Genomic DNA, 21,260 nt, shown 5'->3' with positions numbered 1-21,260 from the left:
GTTTTTTCACGTAGTATAACTGCAGCGCTTCTGTGTTGTAAGTCACACGCATCACACACATGACCAGCGTCGGCCAATAGTGAGCCTACGTGTGACGTACAACACAGACACGCTACGCAGTTATACTACGTGAAAAAACTCGAGGCCCAGTTTTTTTGCGCACAAAAAGTATTCTCGTCGCTTTATAAACTTAAGATTGAGCCACTGAAGTCACTTGGACTATATTAACGATCTCTTTAATACATTTTCTGGGCCAGCAAGTTATAATGCCTTAGAAGCCTATGGAGGAGTGATCAGCTCTCAGATTTAATCAAAAATATCTTAATTTGTGTTCCGAAGATGAACGAAGGTCTTACGGGGTTGGAACAACATGAGGGTGAGTAATTACTGACAGAATTTTCATTTTTGGGTGAACTAACCCTTTAAAATGCTTTAATGTGGTGCTCAAGAAACATTTCTTATTGTTATCAATGCTGAAAACAGTTGTTCTGCTTAATATTTTTGTGGAAACCATGATAAAAACTTTCCAGGATTATTTCATGAATAGAACGTCCAAAAGAATAACATCTATTTAAAATATATATTTTTTGTAAAAATGTAAACGTGCACACGCATGTGAGTTTCTAATTACACACATACTTTACCTTGGATGTACTGTTTCTTAGAGATCTGCAGTGGCTGCTTCGGAAGAGCTTGAAAATTCTACAGGAGGAAGAAAGAATCAGTTATTATTCATGTAAAAGCGTCTGATTCAGTCACCCTGAAAAGCACATAACAGCGCCTCTCACATCCAATACCAAAACACAAAGAGTAGGATAAATTTAGCCCTGGCTTTAACAAATATGCAGACTTCACAGCGCTTACAAAATGCCAAACGGGGCTGCTATGGCACGATGCAGCGGTGTCTTTCCAATCAGTAAATGAATGAGATCCATCTCTTACTGGGGTTTTAAATTAATTTCAAACTGTCCCTGGGAAGGAATGTTAAATATGCTTTGCCCTCTATCAGTCTACTGAGGGATAAAAGACACTAATGAGATGAAGAGAATAAAGTATTAATCTGGTAAAGTCATGATAGCTTTTTGAACATGAGATCTAAACTGTTTGGCTGACAGACGGTCTGCCGTCTCTGGATCTGAAACAGACCCCTGGCCTTTTGATCTTAAAGCAGAGGGGTGGCATGAGTAGTCGGTAGTATAACCATCATTAGTCCTACTTTTCCTCATCTTTAAAGAACAAATTAAGCTCTCAGGATGTAGGAAAAGAGCTGCTCAGCACTCAAGTGTTTGTGTGTGAGAGACAAGAGACAATGATGCACAGAGAAAGAACATGCCAAAGGGAAATGATGGGATGCCCAAATGTGTGTGAGAGAGTCTGCAGGTAAAAGGTTTGCATCAGTTTTGTCTAAATGAAAGGAGAGTGCTGGTGGGAAGGTCCGTTCTTCTTTACTCCCAGTGCTTTATTTCAGTGGTAAATCTACAAACGCCAAGAGGGAAGAGATATACAGCTTCAAGGCCAGTCACGCACACTCTCCCATCTTTCTCATACAAACACAAAACAGCTCCCTCTCAGTTTAAACGTGCAGTCATGCGTGTCTTGAATTTGAAGTATTTGCATTCCTGAAAGTCATTCAAAATTCTTCCTGCATCAAACATCTTAAAATATCTGTGCTGATCAATTGATTGTCTTTATTCTGAATGTAAAATGTGAACAGGAACAGTGCTAGATCAGCATTCTTACCCTCACATGATTGACTGCCCCGTGTCTACATCTCTATTAGAACTGCAGTATTTGTGATACGATCCAATCCTAAGATCAGCATTGTGCTGCGGATTTTAGCATGTGTGTAGGAATGATATGAGCTGATCTCAGGTGTGCAGTAAATCTGTTGTCTGGGTGTGATAGATGCAGGTAGTCTGGGAGAGAGGAAGAGCTTTTAATAGCAGCTGAGGCTCTCTGCTTCTATTTGAGTAGCTCTATTGATCGACAGTAATATAATACAGATCGAGGGTAGATAGAGAGAGGTATAGAGTCTCTGCACACGAGAGAGAGAAAGGGGAGAGATCATTCCTTTCTTTCTTATAATTATTTGTAATATTACTACTACATGGCTCTCTGAAATACCTGAATCTAATTGGACAACTGTCGCATTACAGAGTCAAATTATTTTGTATGAAGATTAATAATTAACCAATCAATTCAATGGTTTTGTCCATTTATTTATTTATTTATTTGGTATGTAGTCATGTAATAAAATGGATAATCATGGTCAATCTGTCATTTGCATAAAATAAAACAATGTTTTGAGTATCAGACTGAACTTTATCTACTGTATACAAATCTATTTGTTGTTATTTTCAATTAATAGGTTTTATTCCTCATTTATTTGTGACAATTCAGTATAACTATAGTCTGAACATATAGACACTAAAACAATGAAAAACACTGATTGGACGCATAAACTCAAAGATTGGGAGAAAAAGAGAAACAGGGGCTGGTTGCATAAACATAGCCATTATGGTAAGACAGTGTCTAAAGTTCTAGTGTGACCCACTATCAGTTAGTCTGGGGCAGCCAGTCTTACTTTTCGGTACCAAATTAGGCTAATCTACATTTTTATGCAACCGACTTAAAAAAAGCTATGAACACAGTCTTAAAGAAAAAAATGTGATGTCTAACTCGTAAGACTAGTCTTAGCGGTTTATGTAACCGGCCCCAGAGAATGAGCAAAACAAGACAGAGATGGAGGAAAGCGCAAGAGGAAGGAGCAGTGGTATTGATCTGAGGATCAGGCTGGACTCAGTGCTTCACTCTGACTTTAATCCGGCTTAATCTGGACAAAAAAAATTCTGCTTACCATTCTTTTCTCACACAAACACACACAAGGGCACATTAACACATACTGTACATACACACTTGCACTGAAGACACATTTTTGAAAGTCAAGGCTTGAGAGCAATCTTCCATGTACGATTTATTCTCTGTAACCCTGATTCTTTCGTCCCACCTTCTCACTCTCTGTTCAATTCTCTTGCTCCCTTACACACATTCTTCACTCTCATGGCAGGCGATTTTGCTAAGGTAGCGGAATTCCGACTGAAGCACACATCACTGCTCATCCATAGCTCAGCTGATCAATTATTCAATAGAGAGAGAGAGAGGGCAAAAAGAAGTAGAGAACCAGAAAAGGGTAGGGGATGGGGATGGGGGTTAAATGAAGAGTAAAACAGAGTGTGTGTGTGTGTGTATGGGGGGTGTTGCAGTTGTCACATCAAACAGCAAAATTTATGAACGCTTTAAAGCAATACTTAAAGTTCACCATAATATTAAAATGGACAATTTAATTTTTTTATGGAATACTGTAGTGTTTTAGACAGGGTAAACCCAGCCCGATCTGCCGGCGATTTGACTTTGCCCTGCAGCTCAGGCTGGAAACCTGTACATTCTTCTATCTTGCTTCCGTTACAAATTTGCGGGGACCAATCACAAACTGACTTATCTACCTGCCGCACTATTGGAGGGTTTAATCCAATTCAATTCCTCTCGACGATGCTCAATGGCTTCTTTAGTTTAGCAAACAAATCGCTCGAGTGGGTGTAAATACCACCCACTTTCATGTTTTTTTGCACAACCTGGAAAAAACGCTCTATTCCATTGCTGCTTCTGCAAACCACTGATCAGTGCTCAAAACCAACACGTTTGTTGACACGTTTCCTGCCTGGAGATCGTTGGTCTGATTGGTTGAAGGACTATCCAATTGCGTACAGAGTCTGCCTGTTGATCACGCCTCTTGTGCAGTAGAAAATACAGAGCAGACTCCCCAGACTAACGTTCAATCTTAAAAGATTGAGCTTGGTCTGGTGATACCCAGACTAGTAGTGTTTATTATGAGAGATTTATCCGTGCAAATCATTATTTTCTTAAAATTCTTGTACCCTCATTCTCTTATCAAAAACATTCCCCTCCATCTTTTCATCTCTCACCCCCCCCCCCCCCCCCCTCATCTCTTTTCTAATTATGTGCGCACCAGCACGAGAGCAGGACAACCATTCACTCCCTTCCAGTAACCTGTCACTCACATGGAATTAGCAATTAGCAAGTGACAACAATTCAATCAATTCCCGATGGACAAAATCAAGTACAGTCTTGAATTTTTTCTTGTTCAATAAGCCGCTTCAGTCGGATATACGTCACAATACAGAGGAAAAGACAATCACAATTTCTGTTTCATGGCCAACTTTAAGGAAGTCCTTTATGTTCTTCAGAATATTTATGTGCATTTATGCGTTTCTTTGTAATGGACTCAAATGGAATCTGAACACTTTATCTGAAATAGTTTGTGGGAAAAATTTGAGGAATTCCATGGAATGGATTTTAATTTTTTAACCCTATAAAGCCAACTGTATCATATGCACAGATTTCTATGCCCTCTAAATTATCAACATGATCAAAAATTGCTGTACAAAATCTACTACTGTACATACCCTCTGTCATCTGATTGAGAGTTTAGACTTTATCAAGTAAAAAGCCTTTTACAATATTCAATAAAAAAAATATTTCAGGCCATGGTTCATGTGTCTTTTTGCTGTGAAATCTTTACAGTTTTTATGAAGCAAATATATATTGTTAGTAATATTTAAAGATAAAACACTTACTGGACTGAAGCAATTCAGGTTTACTTGATAATCCATATATAATGTTTTTTTCCAGAATGTGAGTATTAAGCTTCATCAGGCTTTTAAGGAACATTATTTTGTACTCTCAATCATCATTATATTGCATTGCTTTGTTTTGCAACCCACAATAAAAACTAAAGAGCTTTGATCATAATACATAATCTTAAGACATTGTTGGGAGATATGGAGTGACAACTAAAAAGTTATATGCATTATATTCAAGTAGTCTGCTATAGTGTTATAAAAATCTCATTATGTTTACATTACAAGATCAAGGTGTTTTTTTCTGCTCGAGTATTCTTCTATATCATACTATCTCAGCCAAGAAAACCTTCAAATTATCAATCACATCAAATATTATACTTAACAAAAAAAAACCTTCAATAAATGTTTGCATTTAAAAAATAGATTTTTCTGACTATGATTTAAATGTCAGGCTTTAAAGGGTCAAAATTGTCTAAAAGTAAGCTGAGAGCTACACTCTTGATAGCTGAAAGCATGATCAAATAACAAAAAAGAAAAAATAATAAACAAATATACAAGATACAATAGATTACGTGCAGAAAATCTTTCAAAATACAGTATGTTCGAGTAGGGTATATCTCTGAGAAAGTATGAGCGAAGGGTTGGCTGATCTGTCAGATCTGCCTGCTCAGCTTGACGAACAAGCATCACTGGGGGCGTGATACTAATAGTTCTGACAGCAGGGAGCAATCGGCCCAACCCTCAGAGCCGATACACTACACGATACGAGCAACCTGCAGAGCGTGCTGCAATACGCACAGCCTCAGTGGTGCAACAAACCCACCCACTGCTCTTCTCTGTTTCAATATCACCCCCAGCATAGGACTTCCCTTATTTAAACCCTCATCTCTCACACACACAGAGTGCTGGCACTGCAAGAGCGTTGCCAGGGTGACAGAAGGCTGGTCTCCACCCCGCAGGCCTCTCCCCTCCTTAACATATGCTGCACCAGTGTTAACACACACACATACAGTGATAGTCAATAAGACAAGGACTCTCACGGTATGCAGAGGTGGTAATAGTCTATCGCTCACTGCAAACACATGCATGTACACTCACTGTCTGTCGCATCTGCCTGATTAGACAGATTTTACATCCATCCTCAGTTTTTCATTCTCTCTCTCTCTCTGTCAATCATCACAGTGGCTTTGAATTACAGGGCGACATACTGAGTCCATTTCCAATGTGGGGTTGGGTAACACTGTTGGCATCACCCTGGTTACAAAGACAGATGACAAGGCAAAAAACAAACAAAAAAAACAACAACATGCAGCTTGGGTCAGCTCCTTCTGTTACTGCTGACACACACACACACACACACACACACACACACACACACACACACACACACACACACACACACACACACACACACACACACACACACACACACACACACACACACACACACACACACACACACACACACACACACACACACACACACACACACACACACACACACACACACACACACACACACACACACACACACACACACACACACACACACACACACACACACAATCAATACGCATCACTCACACAGACGCCGCCCTTCAGTTCCCTGCAGCAGTTGAGTCAGGGTCTCTTTAATTATGAGAGTAGTTGAGGAAGCAAGAGAGAAAGTGTGTGTTTGAGTGTAACTATCAGATGGGGAGGCCTGAATTTATGTATTTTGAGCGTCCATGAAAATTTGTAACTGTCCTGTGAACGTGTTTGCTGAGTGGAAGAAACAGTCTCACACCTCTTCCCTGATGCAATGTTCAGTCAAAACAGTAATTTTCCCAGGGACAGTTGATTGGTTTAAATGCAAAATGTTGCAGTAAGTTTTAAAATGCATTAACAACTCTCAAATATTAAAATTAGTCCATGTATTATGTATCATTAGCTAACATTTATTTTATAAGTATTATAAAGTATTTAGGTTATTTTACAAATATTCTGTACAGTTGAGTTGGGGCTGTCTTTATTTGATCAAAAATACAGTAAAAACAGTAATATTGGGAAATATTAATAGAACTGAAATTAACTTATCTATTTTAATATATTTACTCCAGGTACCAGTGTCACATGATCCTTTAGAAATCCTTCTAATATGCTAAGATGATCAAGAAACATTATTATCATCAATGATGAAAACGGTTGTGCTGCTTATTATTGTTGTGGATATGATACATTTTTTCAGGAATCTTTAATGAATAGTACTTTTGGACTCTATGTAGATGTGCATACTACCAATTGAATAATTAAGTTATTAACCTATTATTATCAACCTGAGATGAATAAATGCTGTAAAAGTATTGCTCATTAAAAATTAAATTTCATATTTGCTGTTGCATTAACCAAAATTAACATTATCGTACAGTATTTATTATAAAAGCACAAGACAAAGGCTGTCAGTCTCACAGCATCCCAATCCAAATACGTGATCAGCATGCCACATTTCACAGATGCTTTTATCGAAAGTGATTTGAATGAATGAAGAATAAAACATTAGCAATTCATCCCAACGAGGCAATAACGAGAAGTTCTGCAATACAAGGCCCCAAAACTACTCAGAAATGAGCAAAGATGAAAGTTAGAAACAATGACACAAGTTAAAGAATAGAATTTCTACATCTAAGCCATTTCAGCTGCTTGCACTGTAAAGACATCTACTGAAGAATAGAATAGTTGCAAAGAATATTTCTCATCTAGCAAGCACGCGGTACAATGGTTCTATAGCTCAAGGCTGCTGCCATCTGCTGGAGGCTTTGCATCATTGCATCTACCTCATCTTTACCGCAGTACACACCAACGCCCACACAAAACATCATTATTACACACAGGGGTGTTGGATGCTCATTAACCGACACAACAGGGGGTTGAAGCTGAAAGAAAAGCTATGCAGCGAGAGTCTGTGCGTGTGCACACATTTGCTGTTGGAGGCGTGAGGTGGGGCGTTAACATCTGGCCAGTAATGGCTGGAGAATCTGATATATTGATTCAGAGGTTAAAGAGGTTTGGATGATTAATTAATTAATTGAGCAATGTAAGCACAGAATTCATCAACCAGACCTTCACAGAGTATAAAACACCATATCTCACATCCTTTCACAAGGATATAAATTATTTTAGGTTAGGGATTTGTCTGAGTAACACCATTTTATTTCAGTCACATTTCAAGTGAAATTACCCCCTACTGTACACCGTTCACTATGTTTCCACGCAGTTTCCGTGGTAACAAACCCTTCAATCACCCAGACAATGGACGAGATCCATTGCCATCCCACAATGGCACCCTGTCGGCATGACAACGCCGAAACATGCTGCCTCTGCTGTTTCTGATACAGTAGAGGCCTCGAACACACACTCATGCACTGTACAATATACACACACCATAAGCTACTGCAAATATTTTGCAATGGCTTGCTTATAGTGGAAACTAACTCAATAACCTGCTAATAGCCTTGAAACACCATAGACAGGGACTAAATTATCCTCAAAGTCTTACACATCTGAGTCATCATTTTGAGGTCTTCAAAGTGATTTGCCGCAGTCTTTGGCAAATTACTGAAATACAATTATTCCTCCCTGTGGCCCATCTTTAGAAAAACCGCAGCAAGACTAATGTGTTGATGCTTTGAGGCACAGATATTTCTAAAGCCTATGAGACAACAGAAACCACAGTAAGATGTCCCTCACGCTCTCTATCTCTCATTAGCACATGCCGAATGCACTGCTGTTACTCATCTGCTACTGTTTGTGTTGTGTGGCAAAAGCTTAATAAACACAGAAACTGAGCTCCATGCAGAAACACAATTAACAGTGCCGGTTGTTGTTTTAGAGCTCATCAAACCAGGCACTGTGAAAATAATAACATAGATGTGCATCTCATTGACTCTTAATGGGTTACTTTGGTTTGTAGAGTCTGGTTTGCTGCACAATGTTTTTGTTTCAGCTCGATGCTCAGTGATTGAGCACTTGTTTGAAGTGAATAAACAGTATAAGTGCTTTGTTAGGGCAGCCAGTTAGGCTTTGTTGAGGATCCCTTTTGCACGCTCCCCTGGAAAACAAATGTGGAAAGAATCAAATGCATTGGTGTTCAAGTAAAAATTACACACACATGCATAAACACACCTGTGACGTGTGACCCATTTTTCTGATGTTTTTTTCTGTAAGTGACTCATCAAATACAGTACATAGACAGTTGTGGTTGCACATTTCCGAGTGTGAAGATCACTATACAGGGGACCTTAAAGTCTGTCAAAACCAAGTGGGTGGATTTTTCAGCTTAAGTTTTTTAAGCTAAAAAAATTATTATGCAACTTAGCTGCTGCTTCATATGCAATTGGTATTTGGTCTTACACCTCCACAAATGAAAAGATTAATTAGCTGGGGAAGGAAAAATATGTATATATGTATAATACCTATCATTTACCAACTGGAGATGTTTGAGTACTAAATAAATATGTAATGTTAATAAAAAATGTTAATTAGTAGTTCATTGATCTTTAGCTATATCAAAGTCCAGTAAGAATTAACAGGACCTAACTGTACTAACACATTAACACAAGGTCAGTGGATCGCCGGAATAATAATAATAATAATAATAATAATAAAAAGGAAAAATTAAGATTAGACCCACGTACATTGTCATTAAAGTTAATATAGCTAAAATTCTGTAACAATATTTTTTTCTATTCCACGCATGTGATGCACCAACATGCATCTGTCCATACTTTCATTTAATTAAACATTTATTTATTATTTTATTCCAGAGATCATCAACCCTGCTCCTGGGGACCTACAGTCCAGCATAGTTGATTTCTAACCCTTATCAAACATTCTTAAAGCAGCTAATCAAGATAATACACAGGCAGGTATGCTGAAGCAGATTGGAAATAAACTTTGCAGTAACTTTGCTGGGTTCCCAGGAGCAGTATTGAAGACCTCGGTTTTATTCTGTATTGTGACATACATCAGAGTATAACAGATTATCAAAAATGTAAACATTTAAGGTGAAAAGTTTGTCATTTCACCGGAAGATCAAGTTATATTTTGATTTGATAATTACAAGTTAAAAAAACAAAAGAAAGAAAAAGAAAACATCCATGGATGAATCGTTTAACATGCATTTAGAAAATAGATAGGGTGAATTTTTAACAGAGAGATACTGTATATTACAAACTCTCTATCTCCATCATTTAAAGGCCATGGACTCAGTGGTTTGGTTTTCCATGAATTAATGTAGACATGACGTTCATCAAACTTGATGCCAAGTGTTGATGTAGGCCTAATGCTGGCAGGGCACTTCAGAAAGATCTCCCTGATGCATAATGCAGTCAGTGAAGAGAGATGACAGTACTGTGCTGAGCACAAGAATATTCTCAAGGCGTGTGTGTGTGTGTGTGTGTGTGTGTGTGTGTGTGTGTGTGTGTGTGAGTGAGTGAGTGAGTGTGTGTGAGAGAGAGAGAGAGAGAGAGAGAGAGAGAGAGAGAGAGAGAGAGAGAGAGAGAGAGAGAGAGAGAGAGAGAGAGAGAGAGAGAGAGAGTGAGTGTGTGTGTGTGTGTGGGGGTGGGGGGGGTGGCATGGCACACATATCTTTATCGAACGCACAAATGTAATCCTGCCTGCTCTGTTTCAGAGAACAATTTAATTAATCAGCTCACACACACACACACACACACACACACACACACACACACTCATGTTATTACACATCCCTGTGATGCTTTGGTGTAGCCAACTTCAAATGACTAGAGGAAAACCATGCATCACTTAGATGCAACACCCACCACAACACTGACTCAACCAATGGAAGCCAGAAACTCTTTACATATGGAGAGAATTAGTTTCTCATGTTTATTTGAGTTTGTTTAATTGCACTTTAAAAACACCTTGAGAGAGTGTTTAAATGAGTGGTGAGCAATAAATAATGCAAAATGCAAAGCTATTCTGAACATCACATGATTCTCAGGACCATTATTCCAGAAAGGGTTATTTATTGAATGCAAGATCAGCTCTTGGGTGTAAATTGGAAAATGTAAGACTTTGGATAGTCAATCTATATAAAAAAACTGATATGAACAGTAAAAAAGATAGCAAGAAGACGAAGAAATTCTAAGAGAAAGACGTCTGTCCGCATTCTACCGTTCTTTGGTGTGATTGTCCAGGGAGCCTGTGCTCATCTCTGGATGGAAAAGAAATGTTTGGCCTTCTGTTCAAGAACACTTCTGACACTTCCGATTCTGATCCAAAGGCAGCTCATTTTTTGTTATGACTCTAAAGCCTGCAAAAGCTTTGGCTTAAGCAAACCTGTATTAATGTTGAAGAAAGTTGCTGCCAGCCAGCTTAATTTGTGCCTAGGACAGATTTGTGTGTGTGTTCAAAGACAAAGGGGAAGTGAGAAGAAAGAGAAAGCAAGAATGAAAGTGTGAATGTGTGTTACAGAAAGATATCAGCTCAAGGCAGCCGCCCCTGCGGTACAGCCGAGACAGCATTCAAGTTTCACCAATAGTAGGAGTAGAATCCATATAACACAAACATTGAAAATACCTCACAAAATTCTAATGAACAATTACAAATCTAGAAAATACTGGTTTTGAGCATTAGAAAAAATGCACAACCTTATTGATTGGACACGACTTTGTCTATCCCTAACAGTCCAAGTTTCAATGGCAAAAAAAGAAATGTGAATAATAAATCTGGCGAAAAATAACACCCACACCCACGCACGCACTACTGTTCAAAAGTACAGGGTTAATGTTTTGGAAAGTCTCTTATGCTCATCAAGGCTACATTTCTTTGATCAAACATACAGTAAAAACAGTAAACACTGTAAAACATTATTATAATTTAAAATAACTATTCTATTTCAATACATTTTAAAATGCAATGTATTCCTGTGATGGCAAAGCAGCAGTCATTCAGCAGTCATTACTCCAGTCTTTAGCATCACATGGTCTGTCAAATTTTTTATTCTTATTCATTATTATTCTATGTTGAAAACAGTTGTGCTGCATAATATTTTTGTGGAAGCCATGATTCATTTTTTTTCTTCTTTGATGAATAGAAAGTTCAAAAGAACAGCATTTATGTGAAATCATTTGAAGCTCTCAGAAAATACACAGACATGTACTCAAAAATCAGCAATGAAAAAATTTGATTCTAATCCTTAAATCCAGATTGCATGAAAAGTATGAAAGGCAAAAGTGTCTCAAAAATGGTATTCGGGGGTGGTGGACATCATCAGAATCATACTGTATGAACTGGTACTTTCTTAGGATGCTCTCAATCTTCCCTAGACTGCAATTTATGGCTGATGTTTTTTCTCAAGTCGTCCTAACAGCTAATGAAGCTAGTCCATTTATATGCTAGCTCATCAACAGAAATTAAATGCACAGGTTACAGTACAATACTCAGATGAATAAACCTCCAGAGGTGACTTGACTGAATTCAGTGTGAAGGAGAGACAGATCATTTATAAACATGACAAGCGTATGGTGTGAGGGATTTCTTGAAGTCAAAACTAATGACAAGTTCAATTATTCTAAAGAAAGAATGAATGGCTTGATTGATGGATTAAAAATGTGCCTAGAGGAAGCAGATATTGTTAGAGGACAATGTTCTCTCTGCGTGTGTAATGTTGCAACAGTGTAAATTCCACATCAAGTGTACGCTGGACCCTGAGACAAATCTAGAGATGAGCTATCGATCTGTCACAACAGAGAAAGAGACGAGAGAGAGACAGAATAGTATAATATAATAGGGCAGCAAAGGGTTGTGTCAGATCTTATTTTGTTCAAAATGTTACCCAGGCCCAGGAATATTTTTAATAATTAATAGGAAAGTGAAGGAGAAAAAAAGGGAGGACGGCTCAATAGTATAGAGTGTTAAAAGGAAAAAGGAGAAGCACTCACAGGATGTTTGGCAGACAGTCTGCCACTCACTGTACTGGTCTGATTCCATGTGGAAGAAATGAATGTCTGAGAAGCAGAGAAATAAAATAATTTGAAATTGAAAGAAAAACAAATTGTTTTGTAAACAATGACAATCTATTAGCTGTGTCAGGTCAAGTCATTTATTTATAGAGAACATATAAATACATTGGATAAAACAAAATAAAAGAAAATATTAAATATTAAATTAATAATAACATTTATACTGTCGGTTGGACATAAGAAAAACAACAGCACAATAAAAAAGGCATGTTTTAAAATCAAATCTGATATGGTTTGATTTCTAGTCTACATGTGAAATGTCTCACCTTCCTCGTACAAGACAAAATGCCATCCACAAATGCAGTCTTGATTTTGTGAATCTGCCTGTATTCCAGTACGATTTTGGGCAGTGGATGCAGCTTCTGTAGTTGTAATAGCTATAAAAGAGTGCAGAAAAAACATTAAAAAGGGGCAATTATGCTGAATTATACAAAATAGATAAGACTCCTCTTTTAATTTTAGCGAAAGAATCAGACATCGTGTGCCAATAGGAGACCTAGAGAAAAAAAAACATCTAAAAACATTAGAAGAAAAAATCTTCTGTAGCCTATGAGCCATTTGACTTATGCTACGTATATACAATTTAATTTAATCTAAAATGTAATCTGAGAATTTGATATGTGCTGTTAATCATTAAACCCTGCAAACTAATAGCCAGATTTACTAACAGCTTGCGCCAGCATAAACCCTCTATTGCCGTTAAAAAACTACTGTCAGGATTTACTAAAGACATGCAGTGAAAAGTTTGCGCTGAAAAGGCGTGGACAGAGTTGTTTTTGTGGCTGACCTTATTGCATATGCATTTGTAGGAGTTTCCCTTTCAGACGCAAAATTTTTGGGAGGAGAGCATTTAAATTAATCATGCAAGGTGATTTACTAAGGTTTCCGCTCGCCAATTTACTTATGTTTGCGCCATTATTTACCGCCCAAAAAACGTCTTAAACCAGACGCTAACTGGTAGATTGCGTTGGTCATTATGGAAATGATCTGGATGCGTCTGTATTCTTTAATTTGCGCGTCGTCAGTAGATCACGCACATAACTTTGTGCGCTTTCCCATTGGTGCTTTTTTGGAATTGCGCTCTCACACTAATTTGCCCTGTTTAGCCGGGGACACACTTAACGACTGTAAGGCCGATTATGAACGTAATTTGATGCTTACGACTCGTCATTGGAAACAGTCTTTAAGTCTGTTCAGTTCAGTCTTAGAATGTTTCAGCTAGTCGTTAAGTGTGTCCCCAGCATTTAGTAAATCTGGACCTAAGATTGATGCAGAAAATAATTAAATATAAACAATAACATCTATGAGACCACTCATGTTTATGTGCACTTATAAGGACATTAAAAGTGTGCTCACAGCTGTTTCTGATGTTGACTGCTGTTGTTTGATTGTTTTGGGAAGCTTCTTATTCTCACAAAGTTCATGTAAACGCAGCTTCTCGAAGAGGATCTGAAAGGAGGAGAGGTTTGTTTACACATTTACACTATACACTCATCTATCAACAGACCAAAGACAGAACAAGATGAACTGACCGGGCTCAAGACCTTATTTCAAAACCTAGTGACCTACTTAATAGACATTTTGGGACACATAGACATATTCAAGTTTAGCAAAGCCATTCAAAAACACTGACCAATCTGAGCTGAGCACTGCTGGACACCAAGAACTTTTGACCTGCAGCCTGGTGGGCCTCCTGCTCTAACTGCTTCAGCTTAGACTGAGAGAGAGCACAAAAGACCCTAATTAGAAGTGAGAAGCTTTACATTCTGACACTTTCAAAAACAGAAGATAAAGTAAAATCCCTAACAAAGAATAGCTCAGTAGTGTTTTATCCATCCCTTTTTTTCTTCTGAGAAAACCTGGGAAGGATGAGAGAGGAATGAAGAAGAATGATAGAATAGGAATTGTAAAAAGTGTATGAAATGAATATAAACAAAGCACTAGAGAAAACAATATATGTGAGAAGTTAATTGATAATGTTCTTTTTGAGCAGTGACACATCTACTCATTAATATTAACTACATGTAACAGACCTTCCATTGCCCCTCAGGGCAGATAGGCCTGAGAAAATCAGTATATAGTTGTTTCAAAGAATCACATACACAAACTCTTACCCCCAACATCTCTGAAGTCTTTTTCAAGGCCTCCTTGTCCACATGCATTTTATAGCTCTCCATTGCTGAGAGGGAGCAAGAATAATGTTAAAGCAGCACCTTAAAATTATTGGCTCAATTGTAAATGCAAAATACCCACTGTGGTGAAAATCAAGTTTTTCTTTTCTATCCATGAGCAAATTCATTGTCTCAAAAACTGCGTTTGAAACCAGTGTTGTGCCGAATTCTGACCCCCGCCAAATTATTACCCCCCTTGTATTGGTAGGTGTAGGATTAGATGTGGGGGAGAGGTTCAGGATATCAGGTAGTGACTTCAACGAGGCGAGCAATAATTTTGCAGGCAGTTGAAATTTGGCACAACACCGGTCTTGTTTCCTGCCATCACAAACATGCAACCAATCCCGTCAACATGTGGGGCTTTTCTCTTTTATATAATGTTCAAAGCATTTCTAAGGATGCTTTTAGAAGGCAGCTGTCTAACTCTGAGATGGCGAACGGGAACATGGTTTGTGTAACATTAACAAAACATTATTAGCTGTTTGATAACATAGTCAAGCCAAAGACTAATCATATCAGTTACCGTTATGTGTCAGATGTTGTAGAGAGTGATACATAAAACGCATTACTATTCTGATACATTGACTTGTAGACGACCCTGTGTAATTCACTCTTCCACTTCTGAATCAGTTTCTGGTTCAAACATGTATTGCTGAATTAAACCAGTATTTCCACTTGCCATTATGCAGCGTTTACTACAGTCAAGCTGAGCGAGTGGATCAGGTAGTCCGATCTGGTATGATTGAGTGGAGGCAGAGACTAATTTGCATCTTTATGGTCCCGTAAAATAAATGAAGCAAGGGTGTGGAGTAACATTCAAGCTATTTTAAAGCATGAAGAAATTTTCACAGGAAAAAAAAAAGTAAAAATGTGTCATTTTGATTATCAAAAATAAGTTTTAAAGTCCCCGTAAATGAAAGTTGCAGGTTTTTACTCACCACAAGACAAAGTAAATAGGATAAATTTTAATTTCATGACGATTTTAAGGGATAAAATTATTGACAACAGGGGGACTTTAAAGCAGCGATATACAGTGATATTCCATAAAAATGGAAACAAACTCATTATATCACAAAATGAATAGATCACGGATATGCAGTATAATGAGATTCTGTAAGTTAAAAATCATTCACTTTTCATCTCTAGAATCGGTTTGCTCTGACCTGCCAGAACTGGAATCATCTTTTGTTCTATGCCAGAATAGAGCTGCCACAGCCCCTGAGTCTATAGAGAAACAGACAGATAGGGGGCGGAAAATTGTGAGTAAGAGGAAAAAAAAACTGAGAAACAGTGTACAGTTTGCTTTATTTAGAAAAGATTCAGGTTCAATTACCTGAAGCTTGTTATGTAGTTCCACCATTAGCTTGTGTAGAAGAGACAAATTTGAAATCGCTTGAGTCACCTGATAAATCAGTAAGAAGAGGGACAATGTCACCAGTAAAAGTGTCGTTACCAAGTCAAAATTCAAATACACCTGCTGGGGCCTTTCCTGACCACCATTTATTGAATCAAGTGTATATCCTGACCTTGGCTTGCCCAAGCACAGGTTGCAGTGTGGGCGGAACTGGACGTGTGTAGTGTTTGGAAAGCAGGGTCTGAAAGCAGGTAGCAGAGTTGCCAGGATCTAACAACCACGCAGCAATCTGAGGATCCATGACTTGACACCGCAACACTGTACAGAATCAGAAATCAAAGTCACAACTTACTCAAATATTACCCACAATACCACTGTTACCAAATTCTTTTAAAACATTATTAGATGTATTAAAAGTCTATATCTAATGGTAATATCTAAATTTAAACAGTATTTCCAACTTTTGTGAATATACAGTGGGGTTCAAAAGTCCATTAATTAGTGAGAGCACTATTGAAAATATTTCAGGACACACCAAGTCAACGTCAAAGAACTAGTGGTGACGAAAGCAGACTGTGTTGTCACTTTGCGTCGGCTGCATCTCGGCCAAAAAGCTGCGCTTGAACACACCAAAATGACAACTGGCGACTGTCAACTAGCATGTGCGTTCTGCACCTGTGTGTAAGGAAATAACTGTCTATATCAGCAGGTATCAATAGTTGATTTTCGTCATACAAAAGGGAAACCGAAACTAGGACTGCAGATATACAAAGCAGCGCTTGCTTTGCTTGCAATTTTGAATATCAATCATGTTGTTCACTTTCTTCATTCCACTCGGCTTATGTTATTATGAAAATATTCCTGCATTGGAACGCTCAAGTAAGATGACCTAAAATTATAAAACATTATAAAATGTCTGTGCCGTCTTGACTTCTTTACACGCTTTCATCACTTTAGCTTTTATTCTCGTGCACTGACTCATTCACTACGTTGAACAGCAAATCAGAGTTCTCTCTCTCACAGACGGGCCAACGGCGCTTCAACACGCGGAATCGGCAATAAAAAAAAAAGAAAAAGACGTTTTACCATTATAGGCTGGTTGTGTACACACATCGCAAAAACTGTTCAAACATCTTAAAGCAAATTTTGCATAATAGGTCCCCTTTAATATCATATCAGCATATGATCATTATCATATCAGCATAAAAAGCTACGCTAAAAGTTTCAAAAGCTACTCTAAACAAATTACAGATTATTCAAAATTCTGCCGCCAGAATCCTGACTAGGACCAGGAATAGGAATCACGTCACTCCTATTTTCGAGTACTTACACTGGCTCCCTGTCAGGTTTCGTGTTGATTTTAGAATTCTCATGCTTACTTATAAGGCTTTGCATGGTCTGGCTCCTCAATATTTGTCAGAACATCTCTGCTCCTCCGAAGCTGGTCTTTTTTTTTTTTTTGGTCAAGTAAGTTTTATTGGACAATTTTTTACAATCTTACAGATGTCTCTTTACCAATAATACAAAAAATATATAATAATAATAATAATAATAATAAAATAAAATAAAAATAAAAAATAATAATTATTAAAGAAAATAACGAAGCTGGTCTTTTAACTGTCCCGCCAACTTGTTTAAGATCTATAGGTGATAGGGCTTTCTCTTCATTTGCTCCAAAACTATGGAACTCGGCCCTCTGAGATTAGGCAAGCGGAGTGTTTCAAAACTTACTTTTTTAGGGTAGCTTTTATTTGATTACATTAACTATTTATCTTTTTTCTATACAATTTACTTACGAAACTTTTTTGATAACATTTTATATTTGTGTTGTATATTTTGAATGTACTTCTCTTTTATGAATGCTTTTCTTTTATATTGTTGTATTTCTTTTATTTTTATTTTATTAAACTATTATTTTATTAAAGTTTATTGTTATTATTATTATAAAAGTATGAATTTCAGAATTTTCTAGTATCTGGAATGTATGCCTGTTGCCTTAATGACAGCAGCACTCAAGCTGACACAGCATGATTTTAAGAGCATCTTGTGTGTTTCAAGAACATCTAACCTTCTAAAAAAAAGGAGTTAACAAGATAAGTCACAAATTTGCTTTAACAAATTGACTTAGAAACAATGGATAGAATATATATATGTGTGTGTGTGTTAGAATATAATACAGAATTATAGAACATTATTTAAAATTTTCATTCAACTTTTTGATGTCTTAACCCAGTGTTTACTTCCAGTTTTTTATTTATTTATTAAAATTTAGTCTTAGAATTTGAATCCTACTCTAAATAACATGGTAACTGTTTAGTCAGAGATAAAGGACCTTCATATGTGTCACCTTGTTTCCAGCTCAGGTCTCTGCTAAAGTGTCTCAATGCTGTGCGAAGCAGGTCTTTAGCTTTAAAGCACACAAACAGCTTTGAGCCACACATCATTCGCAGCAGCAGCTCTCTATGGACACAAACAGATACAGAGAAACACACACTGAACACCACCTACCATCTACAGCATCTCTATATATCATATCCACACATGTGCTCCCCTACACAGTGACCACATTACACATGTAACAGTATACAGAAATCTGTGACAGAAAAAAGCAGGGATAGTAAGGAGATTAGACAAACAATCTGTCTTTTTCTCATTTCCTCTCCAAAAATTACAAGCACACCTGGTGAAGGCATCCTGCTTTTGTATAAAGTCTTGTTGGGCCCAGGCTGGTGTCTGCTCTAGTCTGAGGTATAGCACCCTCTCTGGTGGCCTGTCCTGTAGTCCCTCTGAGTCCAAATCAGTCTTCAGCAAAACCAGCAGGCCACACACTGCAGGGCACAGCCTCTTTAGAAGAGACATTGAAAACACCAAGCCATTAATGCTCACATACATTATCACTCGTACAAATCTGAAAGAATTTCAATGTGCCTTGTATGAGTCGATTTTTTTTTATGAGTTCTGAAACTAAGGCTGCATGTTTTTGACAAATACATTGATTGAAAAGTAATATTTTTAAATATTATTACAATTTAAAATGACTGATATTATAATTTATTTCTGTGATGGCAAAGCTGAATTTTCAGCAGCCATTACTCCTGAATTGGTACTGAAGAAATATTTCTTATTATAAATGTTGAACAGTTGTAACGCTTAATATTTTCGTGGAAATGGTGATACATATTTTTCAGGATTAAAAAAAAAAAAAAAAACGATTTGAAATTAGAAATGTTTTGTAACATTATAAATGTGTTTACTGTAACTTTTGATCAATTTAATACATCCTTGCTGAAAATAAGCATTCATTTCTTTTTAAAAATGACTAAAGCCCACAATCAATGCTTTCCTTCTCCAAACTTATTTAGATGAATATCATCAAATAAATCTGTAAACACACCTGTTCTGGGTCCAGTTGTATGGTGCCATCTTGGTATACCATGGTGACAACTAATGCTTTCGCTTTTCCAACCTCCTCTAACATACATTCTCTATCCTCTTGTGAGAGACGGCCTGTGTCACACACCCTGGGATCAGAAATCAAACTAAAAGCCCCTCTAGACGTTGCTGTGGTTCCATCTTCTTTTATATCTGTTTCTGAAGACATTTGATAGCTTATTTTGGATCCTGACAGACTTGGATCGGAGGGCTTGGGGAGTTTGAAGTTATTCGGTGTATTGCATCCTTGCCTCTTAGATTCTTTCTGGGGTCTGAGGGGATGTCTCTGCCTTTTGACACCAGACTGTGGAGCTTTTGGTTTTAAGAGCTGCACTGAGCCCTTTACTTTTGCATGGCAGAATGTTGGGTTTCTAAGTGTCTTATCACACAACTCTTGGGATGAAGTGATCTTAGGAGCTTCCTGTAAGGGTCCAGGGGGTTCCCATTTTCTAATATGCTTTGGAAAAGATTTTCCCTCACCAGCCTGTATGTCAAGAAAACAAATGCAGGCAGAGTTTAAGAAGAGGACATTTGAGTTCACACTCTCTTATTCACGTGTGAAGAGAATATGTAACAAAAGCAATGCAAATAAAGTCAATTTCATAACACCAAAAAGCTTAAATCGGCAGCAGACAGCCATCCACACGCAACCCTCTATTTCAGAGTGTGGATGTCAGTGCCAGACAAATCAGCTTAAAAAAATCTTCAAAAAGAGAATATGCACACACAGTTCTCAGGCTGTCACTAATAAAGCTCTCTAAAGCAGTTTTCAGGCTGATTCAACCACACTTTTATCACTGCAAGGACAAGTCTTTGTCTGGCACTTCTCAACCTCTAAACGACCCCTGTGATTCTTTATGTAACAGACATCTGCAGTAAGAGATTTCCATTATTCATTAGTAGGCTGTTTCACCTTGAAAGAAGTTTAAAAAAAGCTACAAGCACTCAGGATCAAAACATTCTTGCACACTAGATAATTATTCCGCAGATAATAGGGGCTTTTTAATGTTTATCCTTTATAGAACATATCTCTGTCTAGATAAGTCTGTGAGCAGGTGAAAGAATGCTGTCCTTTGGATTGTAATACAACATTGTATGTGCGTGTATGCTAGTTTATTGTCAGTTCATCACTCTGATGCTTTGTACTTTATAACCAGTGATGAGAATAACTGCATTATAAATAAACGGCGTTACTAATGGCGTTCTTTTTTTCCAGTAACGAGTAATCAAACTAATTACTGTTTCCTTCGTTACTGACGATAAAATGTGCCGTTACTATAATTGAGCTCACTGAAGCAGTTTTCATCCAAGTACTAGGCTCTCTCTCAGCGATTGGACCTGAAAAGTTTTTTCTCTGGTGTGTGTGTGTGCTTATGAGGCGCCAGACTGGATAAAAGCGAGGCGAAAGCTGCGAACACGCTCGACAGTGCGCGAGAGACCGAATGTGTCCGAGCATAATATAGTTTGTTTATAAATAAATTACACATTTCAGCATTAGAATAATCTCTGTAGCATATTGGTATAATTTGCAACGTTTTAGTTAGTTTACATGGTAATAAAATAAGACTCCAAAATAACCTGCAGGGAACGTTCAAAGAAAACATCTTTGTTTGACCGG

The 21,260-nt window shown here is 37.6% G+C and overlaps 1 protein-coding gene across 5 annotated transcripts in view; it reads right to left on the bottom strand.

Annotated features, from left to right (window-relative positions):
• Positions 1-21,260, bottom strand: part of poln (polymerase (DNA directed) nu) — a 39,657-nt gene that overhangs the window by 15,502 nt on the left and 2,895 nt on the right. For 4 of the 5 annotated variants that reach the window (XR_013820437.1, XR_013820438.1, XM_079865175.1 and 1 more), the window contains exons 5-16: positions 19,605-20,126; positions 18,891-19,054; positions 18,543-18,670; positions 16,383-16,528; positions 16,190-16,258; positions 16,020-16,080; positions 14,800-14,864; positions 14,319-14,402; positions 14,042-14,134; positions 12,952-13,062; positions 12,605-12,670; positions 645-702 (exon numbers count right to left, since the gene is read on the bottom strand). Coding sequence is in view for 3 of the 5 variants with exons in the window: in XM_079865175.1 (XP_079721301.1) it covers positions 645-702; positions 12,605-12,670; positions 12,952-13,062; positions 14,042-14,134; positions 14,319-14,402; positions 14,800-14,864; positions 16,020-16,080; positions 16,190-16,258; positions 16,383-16,528; positions 18,543-18,670; positions 18,891-19,054; positions 19,605-20,126 (1,567 nt within the window). In the remaining 2 variants the exon portion in view is untranslated. The remainder of the gene's footprint in view (positions 1-644; positions 703-12,604; positions 12,671-12,951; positions 13,063-14,041; positions 14,135-14,318; positions 14,403-14,799; positions 14,865-16,019; positions 16,081-16,189; positions 16,259-16,382; positions 16,529-18,542; positions 18,671-18,890; positions 19,055-19,604; positions 20,127-21,260) is intronic. The other variant, XM_079865176.1, reaches the window with a different exon arrangement.

The sequence above is a fragment of the Squalius cephalus genome, assembly GCF_949319135.1.
Source record: "Squalius cephalus genome assembly, chromosome: 3".
Taxonomy (NCBI): Eukaryota; Metazoa; Chordata; class Actinopteri; order Cypriniformes; family Leuciscidae; genus Squalius; species Squalius cephalus.
Note: the sequence above shows the minus strand (reverse complement) of the source record. Positions and strands in the feature narration are given on the sequence as shown.